The following is a 26,544-nucleotide window of genomic DNA, read 5'->3' as shown; positions in this document are numbered from 1 at the left end:
AGAAGAGCATTTTTGGGGACCCCTGTGCCCCAGCTTCCTCAGGGTCCATGGAGGCTCCCGCCAGCTCCAGTGCCTGGTGGTTGGCAGCTTAGTGCCTGAGAGCCCAGCCTGCCAGCCCCTCTGCAGATCTTTCTTTCCGAGACAGGGACATGGGAGGATGTTATTAATCAGACGATCCCATGGGTCTTACAGCCTGAGGCGCTTCCTCTGGTTGGTTTAATTTCCCTTGGTGTCTCTTATTTCCAGTTTCTATTTTAGTATTTTTTCTGAATCCCAACCTGTCTACCTGTGCTTAATCTTACAGAGACTCCCAGCTGTGAGTGGTTACCATGGGAGGGGAGAAGAGGCGGGAGTAGATACCTCCTTGATCTTGTGTTCTTTTGCTGGGATTTTTTTTTTTTTTTTTTTGCCTGCTCATTCAATGTGTCTGCCTGTGTGCTAAACACCTCACCTTCTATCTTGAATCTATTCCATACAACTGTACAGAGCAGGGTTCACCAGGAGCTCCATTTTACACGTGAGAGAAAAGAAAGCCTGAGTAATTTTCCCAACGACACCAGCTACTAAGAGGAAGAATGTAAGACCTGAAGAGAAGTCTATCCAATTCCCTGCTCCACTGTAAGTCAGAGGTGTGGGCTGTGTTAGTAAGATGCTAAAGAGAGAAAGTGCCAGGTACCTTAAGGTAGTTGTCCATGTGGAGGGCTTTGCAATATGCATTTGATTTTTGTTGTTGTTGTTGTTGTGTTTTGTTTTGTTTTTTGCAAACGTAGAGGTACACAGAATAGAAATGCCTAGGCCTTACCCCCAGACCTGTTAAATCTGTTTCTGAGGGTGGAGTCTGGTCACTCAAGTTTTTTATCAGTTCCCTCAGTAATTCCAATGGGCAGCCATGGCTAAGAATCCCTGTTCTATGCTCCAGCAGCAGGAGGAAAGCAGGGAGAAGAAAATCCTTTTTAGACTTTTGAGGCCTCAGAGCAAGGCTTAGCGGGAAGGGAACATTCTGGGAAGCTGAAGAGGGGAAGAGACACCTCCTCTCACCTGATAATGCATCAGTGTGTTGAGCCGCTTCCAGTCGCCCTCAATCTTGGTGGTGATGTCCTCATCTTGCAGCACGACCCGGGCGATCCGGCCTTGGCGCCACTCTGGGCGGAGGGGGTGGTGCAGGGAACAGCGTGAGAGGGATGAGGGCTGTGAGCCAGTGTCTCCTGACTGCACCTTCTCTAGGGACCTGGCAACCCGGCCGCCTCAAGCTGGTACCAATAACAGAGGCTGGAGACATCTAGGGCTCCATGGGCCCAGGTAGCAGAGGAAACATGTGGACCTCCCCAGAGACAGCCACATCTGAACAGGCAGTACCCAAAGCGGGAAGCATTTCACATGGGCCTCACCTGGCCAGGACACAGCCATGCCCTTGCCAGGGTTGTGTGCAGGGCAGCTGCCCTTCTATCACCCCTCAACCCCCGCCCTCACACTCTGAGTCCAGGCTTCCTACCCAAGTCCATGTCCACCGCCCTCGGCCGCTGGGAATAGGGCACATTCTTATACACGGCATCAAGAATCTTCTCCTTGACCTGTGTGATGGTGTCACAGTTTAACACCTTCACTGGGATCTCTGGACTGTTCTCATTGTCAGGGTTGACGCAGTTCAGGATCTACAAGTAGGGGACAGAGGGTGAGCAGGACAGGAGTTGAAGGAGTAGTTTGAGGGAGAGGGTCAGGACCTCAGAATCTTCTTTTTCCAAAGTTCACCCTACTTATAGGGGAAATAAGGGTACTTTTCTGGTCTGTGACTCAGTTTCCCTCACCTTCCTAACATCTGCCAAATGAGAGCCTGAGTCATGTGTCCACTTCTTCTTTCTCAAAGCACCAGGACTCTACTTTCTAGCTTCTGGATGGATTAGGGGAGACTATAGGCCTGGAATGAGGCACCCTCAGTGTTTAGAGATGGCTCTAATGTATCAGAGACTAGTCATGCACTTCCCCAAAGCCTCTATGTTAGGAACCAACATACATCTTTCTCATAATACCAATTACCCAATAACTAATGATGGGTGAACTTTTTTCTCCCCCAATATTATCTAGGATAAACCGAGGCATAGAGTGCTTGGATGGGGGGGCGGGCCTGCCCGCCTTGCTCTTGGTACACTTAGTTGTCCTTTGGGCTCACCCCAGACCAGTCTCCCATCCTCTTTATTGACCCCCTAAACTGCTTTTATGGACAGAAGGCAGAGTAAGGGGCAGAAGTAGAAGATACACATGCGGGCCCGGAGTTTCTGGCTTCCTCACCAGGGTCTTGTACTCGATCTGCTGCCGGATGAGCTTGTCCTCGCTCAGGGAGTAGCGGGCCTCGCCCGTGATGGCGTCAATGGGGCCCTTCTCCATCTGCTGCTTGATGGCGCAGTATAGCATGAAGAGGGGCTCCCCCGCGCACTCCTGTGGGCACAGGCAGGGCAGGAAGTGTGGGCACGGCCTCCTCAGGTTTGCACGTTTTCCCTTTCCTCTCTCGGAGCGAGGCCAGTGGAAGGAGGGGCTTTAGCACACCCAGTCCAGGTTCCTGCTCCTGAGGGAGGGGGTCCCCATGCAGCCCTTTGGCCAGGATCTGAGCAGCAGTGCCATCCTGCCCTGGACACTAGGCTCCGTCTCACTCCCTTTCTCACCTTTAGGAACTTGTGCAGGAGGAAGGCGAACCAATTGGTCAGCATCTTTTCAGCCACAGACTCTGTCCTGGGGAAGGGAGAAAGGGTAAGGGGCAGCCCCTCACAGAGGGGTCTCCGTGGTGGGGCCTGGGCTTGCCGCGAGGTCTCCCAAGAGAACAATGGAGCATGGGAGAACACAGGGCGGGAGTCAGGACACCTGGGTCCCAGCCCAGCTCGCCCAGTAACTAGACTGTGACCTGGGGGTAGGGGTGGCTTCTTTCTGGGCTTCAATTTCCTATGAAAATGGAGAGGTTGACCTTTTCAGCCCTGACGGTCCATGGTGCTCTGAACTTTGGCTGCATCTGAGACAGGGTCTGTGGATAAAGGCACCTCACTATCCCACAGGGCTATAAAGAACTGGTTCTCCCAACTCACTTCTGGCCTCAAGGTGATAACTAGAGAGTTTCCCAGTCCCTCTGGGCTTTCTTGTATGTGTGAGGACGCTGTTTTGCCTATCTGGAAGGTGCCTGGTCCCTTCCCCTCCAAAAACACTCACGGTTAGACTTCCTTGGGTTCAAATCCTGATTCTGCCATACATCGGCTGTGTGACCTTGGGCAAGTCATTTAACCTCTCTGGTTTCAGTATTCCTATCTCTAAATGGAGACAGTCATAATAACATCCACCCCCAATGGTTGTTGTCAGGGTTGAATGAGCTAATATTTGTAAAGGCTAAGAAAAGTGCCTGGCACCTGCTAAGCACTATGCATTAGCTGTCATTATTGCTGTCCTGTGGGGTCTTGGATCCCAGCCCTCAGGTAAAAAGCAGTGCTTAAGTGTTTTGCCAACAGGGGATTTGCTCATGCAAGGGCTGGCCCCCCTCCCCTTCCCGTCCCAGGGCTACAGATCTGGGGATTTGGGAAGCAACAAAGCGGCTGTGACAGACCCTCAGTGAAGGGGATGCCGGAGGGGTATTTGAACTCCCTGCACGTGGTGCAAATTATACCCTCTGGTTGCAGTAAATCCCAGGCATTTGCCAGGGCTGCTCAGCAATCTGGGCCTGGGAGAGAGTGACAATGGCAGAAAAAATTGTAGCTTTCTCCCGTGGCTCCTCCCAGCACCCTCTCCCTGCATTGTGCTTGAGATTAGCTGTAATTTAAATACAACAGTTCTTAATGAGAGTTTCTAATGCTCAGATTGGCAGGATGGGGGCTCAGTACTCATAAAACAAAGCCATTCTTCCTCCCTCCTCACCCCACGTGGGGCCTGGAAGCCTGAGACCTTGCTAGAGGAAGGCTAAAGAGGAGGGGTGGTGAACGGAGGTGGAGCCCTCCAGCCCCCGCTGCCCAGGGGACTCCAAAGCTGTGCCCGGCTCCCTACGGCCTCTAGAGAGGGTGGGCTCAGGGGATGCTGAGGTTTCCAACCCTCTCCCCTGCCAGGAAAAATGCAGTGGGCATGTGTAGTGGATGCTGTGATTCAGATCCTGGAAGCAGAGCTCAGAAGGCACAGCCTTCCAGGCTGTCCAAATCCCTAGCTCAGTGCTGCGCAATAGAATCTTCTGCGGTAATGGGAATGTTCTCTATCTGTGCGGTCCCCTATGGTGGCCACTAGCGGCAATGTGGCGACCAAGCACTTAGAATGCAGCTAGGTGCTAGGGCGATGGAGGAGCTGGATTTTACATTCTGTTTCATTTTAATTTGTAGCAGCTACCTGTGGCTAGGGGCCTCTGTGCTGGACAGCACAGCTCTAGAGGCACGGGGAAGAAGAGATTGTGAGATAGGAATTATTTTTCTCATTTTGTCTAGGAGGAAACTAAACAACAGAGAGGTTACAACACTGGCCAAAAATCACAGAGTTAGCAGGAGGCAGAGCTGAGACTCCAGCTGAGATCCGAGCAAAGGTCTGAGTTCGTCCATCACACTTGGGTGACTTCAGACTCTGCGGTCTCCCCGGGCTGAGGGAAAGTCAGATTCTGCTCTGCAGAGACGTGAGGACACAGGCTGCTTTGAATGGGTGCCCTTCTGGGGAGTGGGGCTCCTCATGCTGCTTGTGGGGCCTGCTATAATGAGGTGCTCTGTCCCCGTTCAGACTCCTGCCACCCTCTCCACCCACTGCTGCGGGTCAGACCTCCGGAGTAGCAGCTTGGGGTGGTTCTTGTTCTCCAGGTTCTTATCGATGAGGTCAGAGAGCAGCTGCTTGAGGACATCGGTGGCGTACTCCAGGCGGCCCTGCAGGCCGGTCATGATGAGCGAAGCCACGTTGCCCCGGTCGCGCATGGAGAAACTGCGCTGCAGCTCCAGGGTGCGGATGAAGGTCAGCAGGAACACCTTGTTGTTGATGAGCTGGGCAAAGAGCTTGAGGGCCTTCTCCACGTGCTGCTGCCCATTTCCTTGTACCTGGGGTGGGGCGTGGTGGAGGCGACGCCCTCAGAGGACAGGCATCGGGCCTCCTACCTGAGGGTCCCACTGAGGGCCTGCCGGCGATGACACTAGCTGTAGGACCCTATGTTTGAGGCCTATAACCACCCCCACCCCATTCCACCCACCCGTGATGATGTAGGAACAGCTGGCTCTGAGGTCGACAGTGTGCTCTGACCTTGCACTGGGCTGGGGAGGCTGGGCTCCATGCGGAGCTCTCAGAGGGGAGGCTGCCTGATTTTCCCAAGGATAGAATAGGAGATGCCCCCTCAAACTTCTTCAGTTTACTAGTCTCCCCTTAATCTCCTCTGCCTGATTTATTATCTTTAGTAAAACAAACCAACAAATGAACAAACAAACCTCATAGAATCCTGTGTCTTTCTTTAAGCCATCTTAAATCCATTTTAGAATGAGGCAGGATCTTAGTTAATTAGTTCAGTCATTAATTAAAAAATGACAAACAATGAGCTTTACCCTGGAACCATCCCAAGGAGCCTGGGTGCCCCCTCGGCCGTAACCTTCCTGATAGCTCTGTTGCTCAGATGCTGTTATAAACTACTGACCCCTCTTCACTGCTAACCTTACTCAGTGCTGCTGGGTCTCATCTGGAGCTCCTAGGATACCTTAGGCCTGCATCCCTGCTGGGTGGCTGGGCCCAGGAGGCAGGCATTACCTCCAGCTCCCGCAGGACGGGGTGGTCCTCGATGCCCGGGAACAGGACTCGCATAGCGTAGGTACGATAGTCCAGGTAAGGGATTCCCGAGCGGTCCAGGTCACTGGTCAACTCATTGATATCCGTTTGGAGCTCAGCAAAAGCTATGAGAATAAGCAGACAGAGAGGCTCGTTGGGAAGCCCCAGTCGGGGGAGGCGAAAGAGGGAGAAGAAGTTTGCAAAGGAGGAAGGGAGGACCTTTTGTAGAGACTCTGAGGATTACGGGAGTGTGTCCCCAGAGGGCGGGGCTACTCCCAGCCTGTCTTTTTTAGGTGGTGGGGAAATGGGTGATTTTTATGTTATTTTCTCCTCTATACTTATCTATAATTTTGAATTTTCTCTTTGCATTACAAGTGTAGTTTCAACATGGAAAAAAGAGTATCATGATTGGGCTGTTTAGTAAAGATTCCGGAGGTGCTGGAGGCAGGTGAGAGACCATGGCTGAGGGGGTCCAGCAAAGACCAGAACAGGCAAAGTGCTGCCCTTTTCCAATCAAGACAATAAATCAAGATGCAAAAGCCTAGGGGAGGCCTGGTCATGAGATGCTCAGCTGAGAGCCGAGTTTGGGAAGGGAAGAGCTTCAGAAGCCTCACCTTGGTGGTGGCACACCTGTCTTCCTGGCTCCTTCCTCTGCCAAACTCACCAGCCCTGTTGCCAGGAGGAACCTTGGCTCCACATGTCCTATTTCCCAGCCCAGCTCTTCCCTGTCATCCAGCAGAGGGCTTGTTTCTGATCTTGACATTTGCAGCAAAAGGAGAAATGTTTTCATTCCTAATTGAGCTATTTACCCAGAGAGCCTGCCAGGTCCTCAGCCTGAGAGGATGCCAGGTACACTCGTCACCTCGAGGCTGTGGTTGCATGGGACACGGGAGAAAACACAATCTGCACTCCCACACACGTCCACAGCCAAGGACACCAGCACGTGGCGGCCTTCAGAGCACTCAGCCTGCAGCACTGATGGAAAACAAACCCTGGGGGAGATGAGGCAGGTGCTCTTCTGCCTTTCCTGCCGCTGCTCCCAAGTGCCACGAAGACAGTGTGCAAAAAAACAAGAGCTGGACCCTCCTGTGGGGGATCTAGAGTCTGGGGCTGTGGAGCCTGGGGGCTCTGACTGTGGGGACATTGAGGCCTTGAGAGGGAGAAGGTGTTGGCCAGATCGTGGGATGGATCAGGGCAAAGAAGGGACTAGAACAATGCAATCGGACCTGGGTCCTCACGCAGTGGGCATTCTTCATTGGACATCTCTGGCCCTATGAGCAAAAGAAGTTCTAGGAAAACAGGGGTGAAAGTGGAATGCAGAGGCATGGCTGGCAGCGATGGGAGTAAAGATAGGAGTTGTCTGCAGGGAGAAGGGCAATAAGGCAGGTGGAGAAAGAGGGACCCAGCAAATGAGGGTGTGCTTCCACTAACCTTCCTTGCACTCCAAGGCCACGCGGGACTCCAGATTGTCCATCTGCATTTGCAGCCGCTTGAGAGTGAGGTCATTTTCTCGAGACTTGCGCTTGTAGGCAATGAGGACGATGATGACGATGATGAGGAGGAGGCTGCCGCCGGCCGCAATGCTGACGATGGCTGGCAGGGTCAGCAAGCTGTCTGAGATGACACTCACCGAGCCAGGCGAGAACACCATCCCGCCCACGTGAACCTGTGCATTGTACACACACAGACGCACACGGATGCACACAGGTGTAGAGCCCTGGCATGCCAGCAGATCCTTACAGTGCGAGGAAGGACATGACAGACCACAACCACACAGTGCAGATCTGGATAAAAAGCAATTTCCTGCCTCGGCATCTGCCTTTCTTTTCTTGTGTTCTCAGCTTATACCCATTTTGATGTAAGACCCAGAGATGAGGAGATATGGAGGGGGTGAGTCAGGCAACGAGACAGAAGAGAGCCTTTCCTTAGGATAGATCACACATGCACCACGAGGCGGGGAGGAGGCATTACACACGAAGGGCTCACTCACCATGACCTTGTGCTGCCCAGTGAGGTTGGGAGGCTCGCAGAGAAGCTGGGTCTCAGATACGGTGACAGCGCAAGGGGTCTCTCCGATGAGCACAGTGTAGTTGAGTTTGGCCCCTCCAGAGGCAGGAGGGCAGAGGTTTTTGCCCTGTAGAGAATAGCGGTCTTTATAGGCATAATTGACACATGCATGCACAAGTTAATTGCCTACTTAAAAAGAGATTAAGGAGAGGGGGAAGGGCAGCAGTGCAAAAACCAGGAAATGAGTCCTTGGCAAGTTTTTGTGGAGGGGACTTCTAACAGCCATGATCTAGAGAGAAAGAGAGGAAACAGAGGCAGGAGAGAATGCAAATGAAGAAGAGAGTGGGAAAAATGCAGGGGAGACAAAACACTAAACAAGAGAAAATTTGGGGGAGGACGCATGGGATCATGAAAGTAGCGGGGTAACAAATCACTCGGATGGACAGTGCCAGGGACTGTGACCTCTTGAAATGTGTGTGCAGGTTCCTGTGGCCACAGAGTGGACAGAAAAGGAAACAGTTACCCCCAACTCACTGCAGTACCTCTGGTTCCCAAAGCTCACAAGAACAAACAGAAATATTCTAAAGTATTTCTTGAGAAGCCTGGGCGCAAGCTATATCGTTTGATGGGTCAATATCTATCCATGAGCTCCTTCTGTAGGAAGGAGACAGCTTTGCAAGTTCAATTGCATAAAAAGGAGAGCCAGAAAGAAAGAAAGTCAGGCCAGGAGCGCGGGGCGCCCTCTGGCATCGCTGCCCCTGGTGGCACTCCACTCTGGCGGGCACTCCTACCTTCAGAATGATAGGCGATCCTGGCTTTTGATCCAAGACTCCAGTAGGGCTGAGCAGTTCAAAGGTCGGGTTGGGGTAGTAGATAAACTTGGTGTCGTTGTAAATTAGCAAGGATTGGACATTGTTAAAGACAAATCCGAACTCATCTGGCCGTTCCACAGTGTCCAGGCCAGGGCGGTAGTCCGTGGTCAGAGAGGGTGCCAGGCAGGTGAGGGTGGTTGTGTTCACAACTTTACACACCTAAGAGATCCAGAGCGCAGCATTCACACATGGAGTGCCTGGCACAGAGCCCAGGGGCCCACAGCCGCTCTCCCACCCTCTCCCTGCTTTTCTGCCTCATCACTGGGTCTACTTGCTTGTCTCCATTCCATGGGAAAGCCCTCCAGGAAAGGGCAGTGAAATTTTGGGGGAGTGGGGGGCATTTTAGCTTCTTCATTAATTCATTCACCAACGCTATTTGGGCATCTAGTTTCTAGTTTGTGCTGGCACTGTGCTAGGAGGTGGGGCTATAGAGTGAAATAGTCACAGTCTGGAGGGGGGACAAAGAAGCATTACAGTCTAGTCCTGGAAGAGGGCCTGGGGCATGGGGGGTGCACGGCACTGTTGGATGCATGCAGGGATGTGAAAAATAAATGCCTTGGTAGGGAAGTACCAGCTACTCTAGGAGTGTCTGTGTGTGTGCATGAGTGTGTGTGTGTGTGTGTGTGTGTGTGTATGTGTGTGTGCGCATGCACGCACACATGTGGGTGTGCATGGCCTGAAGCAGGGTAGGAGTGACTCATGGAAGTTTTCCCATGGAAGAAATGAATGAAATTTAATCTGAAGAATGAGTAGGACTTACCTAGATAAGGAGAGGGAAGGGGAAGGGAACAAGTTCCAAGCAGAGGGAACAGCACCAAAAGGCCTGGGGACAAGGGAGCATGGGATGTTTGAGAAAAAAGTAGGACAGAACAGTATAGTGTGTGTGTGTGTGTATGTGTGTGTGTGTGTATGTGTGTGTGTGTGTGTGTGTGTAGAGTGTGGAGCAGGAAGTGGTATGAGATGAGCACTTTGCCCAGTATGTAGTAGGTGTTCAGTTAATGTTGATTGAATACTGATGAAAAATAGGATTCTGCAACTCTCTAAATGTTTTTTGTGTTTTGAGATGGAGTCTTCCTCTGTTGCCCAGGCTGGAGTGCAGTGGCGTGATCTCGGCTCACTGCAGCCTCTGCCTCCCGGGTTCCAGCGATTCTCCTGCCTCAGCTTCCTGGGTAGTTGGGATTACAGGCACGTGCCACCAAGCCCAGCTAATTTTTGTATTTTTAGTAGAGACAGGGTTTCACCATGTTTGCCAGGCTGGTCCTGAACTCCTAACCTCAAGTGATCTGCCCACTTCAGCCTCCCAAAGTGCTAGGATTACAGGCCTGAGCCACTGGGCCCAGCCCTCTTTAAATGTTTTATGCAGGACCTCTCTCTCTTCTCTAACCAAGTGTCCCCTAACCCTGCACTGGGACAGAAGCTTGGTTTGGACACAGAGTTCATGATATCTTTTTTCTCTTGGAGGACTCTGGTGCCAACTAAAATCCTGGCTGGGCTGGTCCAGTCCCTCCTTAGCATGAGCTGTGCCATTCTGTCCTGTGGAGGTTTAGTTCTGGGGCTGCCCAAGACAGCAGCCAGAATGCAGAAACCACTAAAGGGCCCACGTGGGGCTTGGGAAGAAAAACTCAGACACCTACTCCCTCTCTGCCTGGCTCCCACCCAGCACAGCTCAGTTTCAGCTTTGGGAGCAGCGGGGTCCCAGCAACAGCCAGGGCATCTCTGAGAACTCAGACTGCTCAAGTACACACTGTCCTGGCAGGTCCACACATGTTGTGCGTCTGGCCAACATACACACGCATGAGCTTCACGTTCAGAAAACAAGACTGTGTGTGAAATTGCAAAAAAAGCTGACACTTGCATAGAGATTATGTCAGAGCTTCAAGTCCCAGTCTTAACCCTTTCTTTCCAGAGGGAATTTAAGAGTTTAAACAAAACGGCTCACTGCGGCCTTTATGCTGTAGTGGGAGTGAGTACACATTCCTGCCCTTTTTGTGGTGCAATTCAGCAGCCCCTTATGAACCTAATACCCCTTTCATGTTTCAGCAGGGTACAATGAGGCATGGGGAGGTTGAGGGGTGTGGTGAAGTGGGTACCGCTGAGCCAGGGGGTCCCAATTCCTGGGTTCTGCAAGAAGACACCGAGCCTTGGTGAGCCTCACCCCAACATCTTCCTCTCTGCTGGTCCCAGTCTAGCTTCCCTAGACCAGGCTCCTCTATGAATAAGCAAATCACTCCCAAGCAAGAGGCCTCTGGACGCTTCCTGCCCCATGCTGCATCGGCACTTTGTTTGCCAAACATTCCTCTGGGTTTGGCGGCTTCACTCTGGCCCTCCTAGCTATCCACTGGGGCAGCTTCAAAACCCAAAGGCGACGGGTAGGCCCAGGTGTGCTGAGGATGAGATGGGGCCCAACCAGGCAGGGCTTCAGGGGCAAAGTGCCTCTCTCCTACCATTCCTGAAAGCGGAAACACAGGACAGGGGTTCTGAGCCTCCCATTCTGGAGCCAGTTGATGGAAAGCTACATTCCTGCATCCTTCCCTCTGGGTCTGCCAGCCTGTAGATACCAGGCAGGTCACCACTGAAACTGAGGGCCCCCAGCTCCCCAGAGGGCAGAACTGCTTCTTAAGTCCTTGGAACATTGAGATCATGGTGCATGGGGCTGGAGGAAGTGCTGAGAACATTCCTGCCCAGGACTGTAAATGAGTCCTGGTGAGGGGGCAGGGGGCTTGGGACCTGAGTCTTTGGCCACAGGTGTCAGGTGTGGGGAAGGGGAGGGGCTTCCCAGCCCAGGCTTCTCTTCAATGGCTTCCTGAGGACTAAGGCTGAAGCCTTTGGAGGTCACATACTCACTCTCCAAAATTTTCTCTGGACTGTATTAATTACGTGTTTTATTTTCTGTATGCCGATGTTTTGACATCTGGGGCCTTGCTGACTGGGGAGGGAATGTCCCTCCCAGGGCAAAATTCTAGAGACAGCAAATAACTTGCCTGTGAGCATGCCTTTCATATGCACAAACCAATCCAGACCCCACAGCTCGACTGCCCCTTTCCACACTATCCTCATGCCCTAATCATTCTGGGACCAGGCACCAAACATCTAGGGACAGCCCTGGGCCCCAGAGCCTGCTAAAATGACTCAAACTAGCTGATCCTAAACTTGCTTACCCTGCTGTGCCTGTTCCTTCCTGCAGAAACCACATAAAGACTCTTGCCACGGCTTCTCCCTCCGCCTCCAGGCAAACAAACCCTGGTGCTTCCCCGTCACCCCTGGGGCATGGGCTTCCCTCTTCTCTTGGGATTTGATCTATGAGTAGAACAAGTTATACTCTGGCCTTGCCATACCTGAATAACAATAAAACCTATATTTTAAAACATGTACCTAATTTGCTTGCTTTTTTTTGTTTTTTTTTAATCCTTCCTGGGTGTGAACTTACCATTCTTGTTCCCATACCTCACCCTAGACCCTGGAGTTACCTGTGAGTTTCTGGGGACCCTGAGCTTCAGTCTGGGAATGGTGTGAGGGCCTAGGCTCTTTTACCCATGGATCAAGTTCTACACCTGGCAGAAGGAGGCATGCGCTCACCTAGTCCAAAAAGGAGTGACCGTGGTGGATACTGAAGGTGTGGTACGAGTGCTCTCACATCTCCAGCAGGATGGTAATGTCAAGCCCGCCAGCATTTCATGTGGCCTAGTTACGAAGAGTCTGGATGTTTGGGATCCACCTTGGCCCTTCCATCAGTCACCTTTATGATTGGGGGCAAGTCATTTAACCTTTCTGGCCTTAGTTTCCTCTGCTACACAATGCAGGGGTTGCATCAGATGATCCCTGAGACCTTTCCATATCTAACCTTCTAACACTCTGTCATTTTACGTATCTCTGTGTTTCTTATGGAAGCCTGAAGTACCCTGGAAATGTGTCAGGGGTAAGAGGGGAGACATAACACCATCTTCTCCATCTCCATCTTAGCCTAGTCAAGCCCCTGAAAGTCAAAGCAGTAATAATAGTAATTTCTATGAAAAATAATGGCCATAGTAGCATCTGCTGTAATATGATTATGAATACAATCATGTTTCAAAAAATATTGGCTGAAAGAGTGAGATGGAGCCTAGAAAAATGACAAAAAGTTTACAACACATCAGATATTCTATCCCTACGATACAGACAACTTCTTAAAAATCATAAAAATTACATGGCTGTGCATGGAAGACTAATATAAAATGTCCAAACTTATCATCTTAGCAACCAGGGTGGAGTTATCTGATGCAGTGACTAGCATTTATCAACTGCCAACCTCATGCCAGCCACGGGCTGGCAGGTTACAAAGCTGGGGCAGGTCTGCTTGTCACCATTCATAGCTGAGGGGTGGAGGATCCGGAGGTTAAATGACTTGACCATGCTTATACAGCTAATAGATGGCAGAACCCTGCTTCCTCTCCAGACATGTCTGAATCTGGAGCCAGAATTTCTCCAACCACTTCCAATATGGGTTTTCATTGGACCTCAAAGTCAACCTGTCACAAAACAGGAGTCCTTTTGTGCTGTATCATAAACTCAGAAGCCAGTACTTCGATACACTCACTATATCACCTTCTGACAAGAAATTGTACTGTCATTATAATATAAAAATCATTGTAGGGCTGAATATGGTGGCCCACGCTTATAATCCCAGCACTTTGGGGGGCCAAGGTGGGAGGATCACTTGAGCCCAGGAGTTTGAGACCAGCCTGGGCAAAAGAGAGAGACCTCATCTCTAAAATAATAATAATAATAAACTAGCCAAGCATGCCCCTGTTGTCCTAGCTACTCAGGAGGTTGAGGCAGGAGGATCTCTTGAGCCTGGGAGGTCAAGGCTGCAGTGAGCTGTGGTGGCACCACTGCACTCCAGCCTAGGTGACAGGGTGAGGCCATGTCTTAAAAAAAAAAAAAATGTAAGGTTCAGGTATTTGGACCATGATTCCAGGCTCAGAGTCTTAAGCCAGTTTTCCTCTCCAGTATTCAGAGGCTCCAGTGCCTAACCCAGAGCCTTCCCATTGCAAAACATCAACACAGAGCTGTATTTACCAAAGGCTGGGGTGGACCAACAGTTACTCACATTGACAGATTCTTTGCCGTTGAATTTGACTCGGATCCTTGGCTCCTGAATGACATCCAGGTTGAAGCCTGTGATGGTCAGGGGTGTGTGGCCACTGAAAACAGGCAGAGGCTTGGTTAGGTAAAAAACTCCCTCAAATCCGGCATGGTGAACCTCCACCTTAGGGATCCCTCTCATGAGCCAGACTTGGGCTGCAGGGATCATGCTGGGTGGCTTCCAGGTGCATCCCTCCCACCTTCTGCCTCACCTGGCAATGCTCCACTCTGGCTCGATGCGCTGGACCCGAGGGTCATCTATGTACTCAAACTGCAGGTTGTTATCCACACGGGCTCGGTCGACACTCACAGAAACAGGGACTGGGCCAAGGCCATTGGATGATGGGGGTGAGACACACACGATCTCACTCATTGACCTCCTGACAGGGAGACAGCAGGAGGGTTGAGAAGAAAGGCATGGGCAACAAGAGGTGCCCACCGGCTTGACAAGGGGCTTTCCTTGGTCTGCGGGTAAGGCCACAGAAGTGTTCTCTCATCCTTTTATATTCTACAACGATGGAACACATCCCGCATCAGTATAGATCAGTGCCCCAGTGGATTAGGGAGGTAGCAAATTGGAGAAGGGGGTTAGAAATGAGGGGCAGGGATAGGGTTTCATGGGCTTTGGGGGAACTCCTTTTTTCTGGATTTTTCTAGAGTGCTTAGAATCTGGTCAGGCAGTCAACGAATATTCACTGAGCACCTACTGTACATAGCAGTGAATGCACAGTCCTTGCCCTTGTGGAATTTATGGTCTAAGAAGGAGATTATGAAGTAGATGATCCTGGGCAAACTGGGTTCTCATCCATGGATTCTTTCCGAATTCTCTACATCTTCAGGGCTAGGGGAGTGCTGGCAAATGGTAGGTGTTCAATTTTTTATGTATAGAGGATTCCCTAAGCACAAGTCTGTGCTTTCGAAGAACTGAGGCTACGCAATCTCCATGTTTCTCAAGTCACCATAGTGAGTACTTAATGAATGCTTGATCCTAGTGGTGACTGGGGAGCTCCTAGGAGCCTCCTTCATCTGGTGTTCTCATGGCCCTCACTTCTCATTACTTTTACAAGTATCCAGCCCCTTTGATATATGGGATATAAACTGACAAGTGGCATATATTTCTCACAGTGACTGGTATGGTATTTGGGTCTAGGTGTAGCAAATAACATGCAGGTGATGGGGCAGGTCTATGAATGAACATGCACAGTAACATGTGAACAGCACATGTCCCAGATGTGCAGTCTTCTGGTGGGCCTTCAAGTTTATCTCACCCGTAGAACTCGCAGGTCTGGTTGCCCAGGTAGACTGCCACGCTGCTCCCAGCCCCAAGGTAATGGCCGGTAATGGTCACCATAGTGCCTCCTGACTCGGGACCTCGGATTGGGTTGAGTGACAGCACAGAAGGGTTCTTTGGAAAGAAGCAGAGAAATGACTACAGCTTAGGTTTTGTGCAAAAGGATGGACCATGGTTAGATCTAAGGATGGGAGAGATTGTTTTCATTCTGGGCGTGGTGGTACTTGTCTTGTCCTTTTCAATCCTAAATGCTCTCTCTGCATACCCCAGAGGTGAGACCCTTTCTAAGAATCATCTCTGGGCATGTCCGGGAAGGCAGAAGAGTCACGTGGGGAGAAATTAATTAACTCCCCAGAGTCTCCTGCTCATAACAATGGAGGGAAAGCAGAGGTGACACTGATTAATCTATCAATTAGTTTACAAATTGAGAACAATTTGAAAATGCTTCTCTATCTAGAGCCTGTACTGATTTTTTGGGCACAAAATCGATAGGGCTGAATAAAGCATCCCTGCCTGGGTTGGGCCACGGAGAGGCTAAAGTCCTCCATTAATGGCCCATGCACATGCCCTTCTGTCCTTCCCTAAGCATAAGAAGGGCACAGCAGGGTACCTGGTGCAAAGAGCTATCAGTAAATGTTAGGATGGCTTCTTAGACCCTCATCAGGAGGATGGCGCATCACTGGCTGGGGCTTTCCACTAAGCTCACTAAGTAGTAAAATTCAACCTGAAGCTTAAAAGAAATGCTTAGCCTAAAATGCATCAAGCTGCTGACCTAAATCAGAAAAGAATTGCTTCTGCCTGGAGGGCAGTGGAGTGGAGTGAATTGGAAAATGCATTTAACTGAGCAACTATACAGGCATGAATTCTAGTTTGCATCAGCCATTCATCCGCTGTGCGTCCTGAGGCAAGTTTTGAGATCATTCTTTACTCCTCTGTCAAGTGAGGAGGGTGGGCTAGGTTACCTCTAAAGCCCCTCTCAGCTCTGACTTGCTCCAGATTGTCAGAGTACTGACATTCTCCCCAGCTAGTTCTCCTGTGTTGGCTTCTCACACAAATGCCCACTGCCCCTGCCCTGGGTAAGAGATGGAGTAGGTTGGCTGCAGATAGGGCAAGGTACTCTCCAATCTGAGAGAGGAGAGTATAAGAAAAAGGTGGAGATGCCAAGATAAGAAGGCAGAGGCTAGAAAACCTGAAACAAGCAGTAAAACGCTTTACAGAGAATAGAATTTTGTGCTCTGAAGATTTTTTAAAACTCTCAGCAAGGCTGGTTTGACCCCGTCGGCTAGTGTTAATGCCTTTTAATGAAATACTCGATGTAGCAATGTAGGTGTCAGAAAAGAGACTTCAGGGCCGAAGAAGCCAAGTTATTGATTCAGTATGGATATAGCCCTGGGTGGCTCCAGGGCCCCAGAAGAGAGTTATTGATTCAGTATGAATAGAGCACCATTACAGAAAGAAAGTCTTTGCAATTTGACTACCTGTTGCCTGGGCATAAAGAGATGTTTTCAGGTGTGACCGTGTGAATGTGTGCGTGTAACTATAGTAGCATACAGAGTGACTCTGGTGGTCCTGTGCACAGATACGCATCCCTGCCAGATTTCAGTGACTCTTCTAAACTCCCACTTAAACTATCCTTGGCAGAAAACAAAGCATGTGGATAAATATAGACTTACTTAATTAGGTCCCTCAGGCTATGAGTCCTCATTAGGCTAGAATTAAACTTAAGATATTACACTGGTGGGACAAGAGGCAGTTCCTCCCTGCCCCCAGTCTAGGATCCACTTTCTAAGAAAGGCTGGATTTTGCCTTATTTAGAACTCTGACCTGTGGCCCTCTGGGACTCCCAAGACTCCACAGCTTTGTTTATCACATGCCCATCTCATCCTGGAAAGACAGGCTCTCAAAACAGCAAGACCAGAAGTTGCCTTATCCGGAGGGTCCTTTTCTCCTCCTTGGTCTGCAAGAAGCCTGGTGGTGGAGGGGAGTGAGGGCTTCCTGGGAGGAGTCTGGAGCATGTGTGTGCCCTCCCTGGGCACCTGCACCTGGCCCTGGACCCAGTACTCACCACGAAGGTGTACTGCTGATGGGACTTGGTCATGAACTCTGGCTTACACTCGCCAATGCACAGGCGTACTGGCCCAGAGGTGGTTCCCACGAGGGCATGGCCCATCTCACAGACAATCCTGGGGAGAAAGCAAACCTTCTGGTGAGGGACTGGGCAAGGGCTGGCATCGCTGCCCACTTGCTCTCCCAGTCATGGCAAATGACTCATCACAGTCTTGCAATAATGCCAGACCAAGACTCAGCTTGGTCATCCATCTTGCTGTGTGACCTTGGGTACAGTGCTTTCTCTCTCTGGGCTTTGGTCTCATCTTCACAGTGCAAAGGTTGAACCGGATAATCTCTAAAGCCCTGTGTGCCTCTGATATGCTCTGCTGCCTAATTCTGTGGCCAATTGTGTGGTTCCCCACGCCTAGCACAGTGCCTAGCATTGGGTAGGGACCCAGAATTTGTAGAATAAAGGGAATGTCTAACAGAGAGATCTAGGGGCAGCAATCTAGCTGATGCTCTCTCCTATGTAACAAGCTGACATTGCTACACTCCCTAAAGGAGTGGGTGAGGGTGTGTTTGCCAAGCCGATTCAATTGTGGTTTGCTTCCTGTAGTGAGTTTTAAAAAGGGGAGAGATAATCTGGTGAGATAGTGAGAGCTCAAAGAAGGAGCTCCCTGCAGAATGGGAGGGGCGGAGTCCTGCGGCAGTAGGCAAAGGGGTGGAAGCTGGACGAGTTCTTTAGGCCAGCAGGTGACACTGGCCTCTCACTTCATCAAGGATTGAGCACACCTGGTGGGAGGGGCAGTGACACGGCCCTGAGCGAAAGTCACGTATCACACTAATGGGAGAGCTGGAGGGAAGAAGTGTGCAGCGCTCTCTCTCGAGCAGCCCAGATCAATACCCCTAGTGATGACTTCCCTGGCGCCTGAGAACAGTTACACAAGCACATTTAGATACTGGTTGCCTTAGCCACGGTACCCTTCTAGAAAGGGTGGGCAGCTGAGGATGGGGAGAGATGAAGGCATCAGCGACTTGGGGAAACTCTTGCCTGGAATGGTCGGGCCTGGGCTGGGTGGGAGAGGGCCCTGACAGCTCAGCAAAAAAGAGCTTGGGAATGGAGGGAAGGATTTTTCCTTTCCTCCCAACATCATTTTGGAGGTTCAGAGCAGTCTGGTGCTCCTGGTAGATTTGCTTAGTGGGGAGTCAGAAAAACAGACCCCATCTCCACTAATCCCCAGCATTATCCTGGCACGGTGGGGAAGATCCGTGTTTAACCGAGCGATGCTTATCTCAACAGCTTCTCTAGGAAGGAAGGTAACTAAACAGAGATTTCATTTCGATGTAATAAAACTTGCATTAAACAAATACGCTGCATGCTCACACACACGGCACGCCACTGATCTCCATCTCCTTCAGAACAGTTAATCCCAAATAACTACTTTCACTCCTGGCGAATATTTACTTAACATGCAATAACTGTCTTATTATGTTTTAGCATATTAGATTCAACAAGAAATTACTGAACGCATATGGAAGAATAGTCTCTCTTCTCTTTCTCTATGAATCAATCAATTAATTATGAACCCGAGTAAACATGATAGTGATGATCAATTAATATTTTACATGTAACTGTCTCCTGAAACCCCATTAGGGGAGCATTCAAGAAGCTCAATTTAAGGTACCGTGTGGTTATCTTCATGCTGCTACCTGCATGTGGTTAACGACTCTCCCATCCTGTTTCCTGGGCCCTGGCAACCTGCTGCTGTTTCAGGTCCCTGACATCCTGCAAACGATGCCCACCATGCTCAAGGAGCTCCAGAGGAGAATCAACTGGCTATTATGGGCAGTGTTGGGGAAGAGGAGGGAAGAGAACAGGAGGGAGTAGGTAAGTTTCTCTCCCTCTCTTCTAATTAGGGTTTGCTTGTTACTCAGTCATCACCCTCGGACACTCTGCTGGAGTGATCTCGGAGAAGAAAAGGAGGAAGAAATCATCACAGGCTTGAAGTTAAGGAGCAAGGAAATAAGAGAACATGTGAAGGTCATGGGCAGCATGGAAATGTTCTTCCCTGGGCCCTGGGTCTGTGTAGGAAAGGAGAAGGCCTGGAACAGCCCTGGTCAGCTGCCCCTGTGTGGAGCCAATGATGGGCCAGGGCCTCTTGGCACACCGTCTCTTCTAGGACATTTTCCTGCTTGGGGCTCATGTTTCAAAAGAAAAGCAGTATCTTCAAGCACCTAGGAGAAGAGTGATGACTGAGAGATGGATGGCACCCAAGTGTCCAAGGAAGGACACCTATAGTTGGAAAGGCAGGATGCAGGGGTGCAGGGGCTGCACTGGGGAGGAATCAGAGCTGGCCATAGGTCCCTTTCCTCGGGCATCAGCCGAGCCCCCTTCTCAGCTGTGGAATGAGTGGGCAGAGGGCTGTGGTCAGCAGTGGGTTGTAGAAAAGGGTCCGGGCAGGAAGATCTAAGAACTGGAGAGTCCTAAGAAAATCAGGCAGCATTGCAGACAAACTCTAATCACCTCAACTCTTCTTCCCTTTCATTCCTGGGACCCAGTGCCTGCAGGCAAGGGTGGAAAGGGCTTGAAAATATTTGTTGCAGGCATTTGTTCTTTGAGTTCAGGAAGATAGGGAGTTAAAGGAAGAAGCTAGGGCAGCTGCAGGGAGTGGAAAGGGTTATATTGAGGAAGGAGTATTATGCCAAAGCAAATTCTAGACCTTAATAATAAGAAGAACTACAGTTTACTGATTCTGCCAGGCACTCTGCAAGACAGGATCTCATGCCATCCTCAGGTTCTGCTATAGAGCGGGTCTTATCTCCATTGTACAGACAATGAAACTAAGGCTCAGAGATGCTAAGTGACTTATCAATGGCCAGAATTCTGGTAAGTGGCAGAGCACTGATTCAAATCCAGGTCAGCTTGACTCCAGAGCTCACACTTCTGACCACTCCCCTCTACTGCCAATAGATTTAATGGGATGCTCTGTATGTCTTTCAAGGAAAGGACAGTATGGATATGGCAGCAATGGTAGAGGTGAGGTTGTTGGCAGGGGTGGTGAGAAAGGCTGAGCTGGGTTCCTCAGGTTCTGAGAACTAACCACTTGTACCCTCTACCTTCTTGGTTGTAGACAACCGTAGGCAGTGGTGTGCGCACCACCACCTCCTTCAAGCCTTGCAAGTCAGCAAGTTTGGTTGATTTCTTGTGGTTTGATTTCTTGAGGCCTCTTGTCTTCCCTGTCTCCTCCCTGTGTCCCTGGTGGCTCTGGGGTCCCTAGGTATTGTGAGGAGACAATAGCTGGAGATGCCTAGATTCTGTCCTTATAAAATGGGAAGCTGGACCAAACAGCTGTCCAGCTTTGACATCTGAAGACCTGGCTCCTCCTGGTAGCAGGGGGCTTCCGGAGGCACCTTAGTGCCACAGATAATCTTTACAATGGGAGCTGCAGATTCCATGGGGCATACCATTTACTGCTTTGGACATCTAAAGGAACACCAAAGCAAATGTAGAAATCATCTATTCCTAAATACCTATTTTCCAGATGAGATGTTTGAGAAGCAGGGAGCAAAGTGACTTGCTCAAAGTCACCTGGTTCATCCACAGCTGAGCTAAGGCTTGAGCACCAGTCTCCTGGAACGCAACCCGGTATCCTCGCCCCACACTACACCACCTCCCATAGACTTGCATAAATGGTGCCTCACTCCCTGGGGCGGCAGCACACACACATCTCACATCCATCCCTCAGTGGCTGAGTTCACAGGTACAGCAGATGAGAGGGAAGCAGCCTGAGGATCTAAGTGGAATCTGCTCCATATGGAGCCCCTGTCTCAGGAGGGCCTGAGCTGCAGCCTCAAGCTGCATCCCATGGTCCAGGAAACTTCCTGTGACTGAATCATCCAGCCCTCCACAGACCTGTGGGGTGCTGATTGCAGGACTAAGCGGGGCCCTTTAACCAACATTAACCTAATTGCTGAGTGATAGATGGCGCGGCACAAGCATATGGTGAATCATTACTGTGCCGGCGAATCCTGCCCGCGCCTGGGACTCTGCACCGGGCCCTTTTAGCCAAATTCATCTCTCACAGACATCTGTAATGATTGTGCCTGCTGCTCACTGCCCGGAATGGAGGCTTTAATGATGTTAGCAAACTCTGAAACCTCGGGAGTGGTAACGAGCCTGGCACGGCTGGAGACCAGGGCTGCATCCAGCGAGGCATGGGGTGTGCTCTCTGTCTTCTGCCTACCCCATACCTGAGGTGGTGGTTTTCTGGGACGACCACCAGCCTCTGCAGGAATGCATGGGGACCGTTCCCCTCCCCAGGCTCCTTTCATAGCCTCACTTGCAGCTTCTCTCGACACTTTCTTCCCCATGGCCCTGGGTGCGGGGTGACTGCAGTACATTTCATTTCATAAATAGAACTGAAATTCCTTATATTTGGGCAGCACATTAGGCTAATGAAGGTCACAGAGATTGAACAGCTTGCTAAGGTCTTGGGGCTTGTCAGTAGAGGAGGCAGGTCTAAAACATGGTTTCATTCCAAACCTCATGTGATTCTGAGGGCCAGTTGCCCAGGAATTTGCACTTCTCAGCTAAAAGCCTTACCTCCCACCCTCACCCTGTACCCTAGCCCTTTCCTTTGGATTCCTGTGGCATCTCACCAAGTTGGATACAGGTCTGTGTCCAGGGGCCCAAGGGAGGTCCTTGAGGTTGAGGTGGATTTGGGGTTGCGTAACTGAGCACCTTGCCCAGTCTGGCAGGGTGCGGGGCTCTGTAAAGACGGTCTGCCAGGAGGACCTCTGTGGGTGCCCTGGCTCCTGCCACAACAGCTTTCACCTCTTTTTTGGCTCAGAAGCACTATTTGTTTCCTTTCCCTTTTTCCATCTTCCTCATCTCTTTTCTATAGGCCCAGCCAGCCTTTCCTCCAGGACTCATTCCTTGCAGGAATAAGCCTGTCATTGAAGGATCAGACCTGAAGGATCTGAGAGATCAGGCCAGCTCTTTCTTCTCCCCTGCTGTGGCTGGCAGGCATCACACAGCCCTCAGAGTCTGCGAATTGACCCCTTTGGACTCTGACCCTTCTCTGGGCCTTGCGAGAATCACAACCTCTAAGCCTCAGAGCTACACACTGATTCGTGGAATTTCAGACTGCTCCCGTCCAGGAGTCGTGCCCCATCGCTGTTATGGAAGGGAAGTAGCCCTGCATCAGGGGTCAGGAGACTCAAGGTCTAATTCTGCCTCAGCCACTTATGCCCTGAATGAACTGGGGAAAGTCATTTCACTTCTCATGAGTCCTTTGCTCTCTCCTGCTTTGCAGAATGACGATAACAATATTTACCTCTCAGAGTCCTTACCAATTAAAAATGAGATAGTGGATGAGAAAGTGCTCTGTTAACTGTAAAGTGCTGATAGAAGATAAAGCGATGTCATTTTTATGGTTGCCACTAAAGGCTGGCTCCGGTGGGGGGGATCAGAGGAAACAACCTGACCTGGCAGAGGGTTGAGGATAAGGGAAGGAAGTCCCTGCCCCAAAGTCATGCTCTTGCTCAGGCTCCCAGTATCCCCTACAGAGCTGTGTTCACAGTGGAATCAGAATGGCTTGACCCAACTTCCCTGATAAATCATGCGGAATGATTTGGCTGCTCCCCCGCTTTCTCCTTTGGAGGGGTAGCCTCCCTTTTTCCATCCTCCAACCCCCAGCTTCGTGCCCACCTCCTGCCCACCAACTCCTCAGCGGCTGCCACTGCCAAATGAACACCCCAAATTGGAACATATGTCACTCCTGGAGCCCCGTCTGCCTGTCCGCCACTACATGACTATTTTCTAATTTCCAGCTGACATTTCCCTTAGTGAAATAAATGAATTTGCTCCGGCGGAGGCCCTGCTCGGATTAAGCTGCTGTCAGAGCCCCATGCACCAAACAAATCGTTGCCTGCAGCGCACCGTGCAGGATGCATTCCAATGGGGGCTGGCAGGGGAAGGGCTGGGGGAGACCTAGGAGAAAATGCTCAGTCACACTGGCGGGCAGGCAAAGACTGAATGAGGGATGGTCAGGGCCAGAGCCCTGATGCCAGAAGAGTCAGGGAACAGGGAATCAAACAGGATGAGACCCCCTGAGGGTGAAGGTGAGGGAGGAGGGGGCCCTGGGGAGGCTTCTGGGGCAGGTCCATGGGAAGAGAATGTAATGGGAGATGAATCATGGAAAAGGCCCAGGGAAGGGAGAGGGGAGAATCTCCAGTCTCCACTCTGAAGCTCCCATGGGAAAAGTGCCGGCCAGGGCAGACTCACTGCTCAGCGATGATGTATTCCCCTGGGAGGGGCGTGCAGGGCACCCCAGCCACCTGCACATGGTGGGCGATCTCGGAGAAGTCCAGACCCAGGTTCACGCCATGGATGGTCACTCGCGTCCCTCCTTCTGGCGGTCCAGACACCGTCAAAATCTGCAGGAGGGAAATGGGATTAGCAATTTGGGTTGGTCATAGGAACAGAAACAGCAGCATGCTTCCCCCCTCCCCCAGGGAGGTTTAAGAACCTATGGACGCCAGGAATTCTGGTGAGTGAGTGTGTTTTTTCCACTTTTTAGCTTATCTCGGATCTTGACATCATGTTCTGTTTTACACTACTTCCTCGGTTCTTTAAGTCAGTCATTCATTCATCTACTTATTTAAAAAATTATCAGAAAGAATACTAGACTAAAGGTAGAAAACCATGGTTTGAGACATGTCTCGAATTCACTAGTTGCCTGATTATGATCAGTCACATAATCTCTCTGAACTTCAGTTTTCTTAGTTGTGAAGGGGGTATAATCATTTCTGCCAACCTCAAATGGAGCTTGGAAACACCAAATAGAAGGTGTGCTTGAGAGCACTTTGGAAACCAGAGGGCTCTGTAATTATGACAGTGTTATTATTGCCCCTGCTGTGTGCTACAGCCTGTTGGGGGTACAATGATGAATACGACAGGAAATTTGCCCTCAAGAAACTTAGAGTCAAGGATGATGAGATAAAGGCAGTTCATGAATACCACTGATTAGGGGTATACACAGATAAGACAGATACAGAGGGAAAGCAGTGGGTGTGCGGGGAGTAGAGACTAGGTGTGGCTGCAGGGGAGATGATCAAAGATGGAAAGTGCATTTGACACTGTTCTGCAAAAAACATCCTATGACACATGCTAGGACCAAGAAGAAATAACTTTAGGATTTCCCAAATCTTTGCTGGCTTCCTGTTGGCAAGGATTGCTTATTTATTCATTCCTTAATTCAGCCCCCAAACACTGGAAACAGAATAGCAGAATCCGGGTGTCTCAAGATGTAATAAAGTTCTATCTGGGAACAGATCAGGCAGTTGGAAAAATGTAGCTCTTTGGGATCCAACAGATCCCAGTGAGAAGTTCACATTTTGTGGCCAATAGTTATCTGAAGTAGGAAAAATAATTCGAAGCGTACTCGACCCTAGATAGCAGAGGAACATAGAATTTCATAACTGGAAGGGATCTGAGAGTATCTTATTCTAAGATCCTTACTTTTTACAGCAAGATGAATGAGACCCAGAGAAGTCAGGGATATATCCAAAGCTTTGAACAACTTGTATACACAGTTGTAAAAAGGTCCAGCATTCTTTTTACTACACCATAGGGAGGGCAGGATGGAAGAAGGAAGGAGCAAAAAAAAAAGGGGACTTGATGAAGATCGAGGGTCCTCTAGAATCTCCCAGAAGAGGATACCTGGGCAGAGCCACAGCTTCTCTGTTTTTGGACACTTCTGGACAGTCTCCCTCTTGACCCTGTATGTGCTGGTGGAGTGTCCGATGGGGTGGAAGGTCAGCGTACCCTCGGATGGAGATGATGGACGAGTACAGGTGAGCATGCTATAGAGAGATCTGGAGACCCTTCTTATCTCCTGGCTTCTCGGCAGGTGCACTGCTCCCTTCCTGTGATGTGGGTACCATGAATTGTGCTGCCAATTCAGCCACCAACCACCAAGTGATAGTGAGCAGAGAAAAGATGCCTCCTTCCCTCACTGCCCGGCTGATATGCTGTTCAGACTCCCGGTCTCTCGGTAAGCTGGCTGCAGAGCTGGGACTTGAACCCAGACCTCCTGCCAGTCTATCCTCCTCCGTAGGCCAAAGATGGTGCTGCGTCCTTCCCTCTGTCCCATCCAGACCCTGAATGCTCTTATCTGGAGGCTCATTTTACCCAAGTCACCTTGTCTATGGCTCTGACTCCCTTTTCTGAAAATAAAATATCCCCCTTATGAATAAAAATAAACAGCACACGTGAAATGAATCAAGGGAGATATAGTCAAGGGGGCTCAGACGTGTCTCTGTGTGCTGGGGGTGAGGGTGGGAGAAGGAAGGACAACTTGGAGAGGAAGGAGCTGGCATGAGGAACTGCCAGCCACTATAGTTCATCTGTCCCTGCACTCTAAAAATATCCAACAACAATCCATCCTGGCTGTTCCAGTCTCCCCTGGCACAGTTTCCTCGGAGACCTGGGACTCCTGGGCTCTGGGAAAAGAACCTTTGTTAATGAGAAACGGAAAGGGCTGCTTCCTTACCTGCTTCAGGAGAGCATCAGTAGGAGACAATTTGCTTTTAGTTCCTGGTTCTCTTTTAATCCACTTGGAATGAGCTTCACCAGCCCCTCCATCCCCTCCCCTAGCCATCTGGATGGCATGAACCCACCTACCCAAAGGAACTGACAAAACAGAGGTGATTGGTTCTCTCTCCTTCCCCTACTTTTATTTCTTAAAAAACATTCTTTTGCTCGCTGCAGTTAATTATAACCTTTCAGAAAAACTGTGAAATGAAATCTTTCTGGAAAGCCTAAAAATATTTCTGTCTTGCAGGTAGCATGTGGGGACTGCACTGTGGATCCTCAGCCGCACTGGCAGGTTCCACGGGGTAGCTTCTTCCTGCTGGTAAATCACTGTAGTGTTTCCCTTCCAACATTCAAGGATCAGTGGCAGACACATGGTCGTGGGCACTGGGGTGCTATAGGGCCTATTTCTTAGCACAGAGCTGCTCAGAAGCATAATTCAGTTTATATTGTTTAGAGAAGAAGACTTTTTATGGGTAAATTATTGGCAAGCATTATAATCTTGGCATGAAGATACAAGTGAGATGGGTAGTTCCAGCTAGCAGCTGGGGGAATCCAAGCCGGGAGAATCAGTGTCCTTGTGGGCCATTAAACCAGGTCCACAGGGCTTGGAAAGTGCCTGGGGAGTGTAGGGTCTTCATGGGGGTCTTCTTTCTATGCTGTGTACCATGCTGCCAGCACCCGGGGTAGGTGGCAAGGGAGTTCAGGAGACAACTAAGCAACTCTCATGCTCTGGGGCTTACAGGAGACACAGCTTATAGCTTCCTTGCTTAAAGCAAAACTGACGTGTAAAAGCCTGAATTTCCAAAACATAGATGAAGTGGTGATTATTTGATTTGCAAGTGGATTCCCAAGGCCTCCATTAC

At 50.2% G+C, this 26,544-nt stretch overlaps 1 protein-coding gene across 1 annotated transcript in view; it reads right to left on the bottom strand.

The window, feature by feature from the left end:
• PLXNA2 (plexin A2) overlaps positions 1 to 26,544 on the bottom strand; it is a 221,995-nt gene that overhangs the window by 15,077 nt on the left and 180,374 nt on the right. The window contains exons 13-26 of the mRNA XM_032137653.1: positions 23,369 to 23,520; positions 17,099 to 17,216; positions 15,011 to 15,147; positions 13,955 to 14,122; positions 13,708 to 13,801; positions 8,541 to 8,780; positions 7,733 to 7,876; positions 7,174 to 7,408; positions 5,725 to 5,867; positions 4,762 to 5,030; positions 2,658 to 2,724; positions 2,287 to 2,433; positions 1,493 to 1,652; positions 1,039 to 1,142 (exon numbers count right to left, since the gene is read on the bottom strand). Of these exons, the coding sequence (XP_031993544.1) occupies positions 1,039 to 1,142; positions 1,493 to 1,652; positions 2,287 to 2,433; positions 2,658 to 2,724; positions 4,762 to 5,030; positions 5,725 to 5,867; positions 7,174 to 7,408; positions 7,733 to 7,876; positions 8,541 to 8,780; positions 13,708 to 13,801; positions 13,955 to 14,122; positions 15,011 to 15,147; positions 17,099 to 17,216; positions 23,369 to 23,520 (2,178 nt within the window). The remainder of the gene's footprint in view (positions 1 to 1,038; positions 1,143 to 1,492; positions 1,653 to 2,286; positions 2,434 to 2,657; positions 2,725 to 4,761; positions 5,031 to 5,724; positions 5,868 to 7,173; positions 7,409 to 7,732; positions 7,877 to 8,540; positions 8,781 to 13,707; positions 13,802 to 13,954; positions 14,123 to 15,010; positions 15,148 to 17,098; positions 17,217 to 23,368; positions 23,521 to 26,544) is intronic.

Source organism: Hylobates moloch, unplaced genomic scaffold, assembly GCF_009828535.3.
Source record: "Hylobates moloch isolate HMO894 unplaced genomic scaffold, HMol_V3 SCAFFOLD_18, whole genome shotgun sequence".
In the NCBI taxonomy this organism is placed as follows: domain Eukaryota; kingdom Metazoa; phylum Chordata; class Mammalia; order Primates; family Hylobatidae; genus Hylobates; species Hylobates moloch.
The sequence above is the reverse complement of the archived record's forward strand: the minus strand, read 5'-3'. Positions and strand labels throughout refer to the sequence as shown.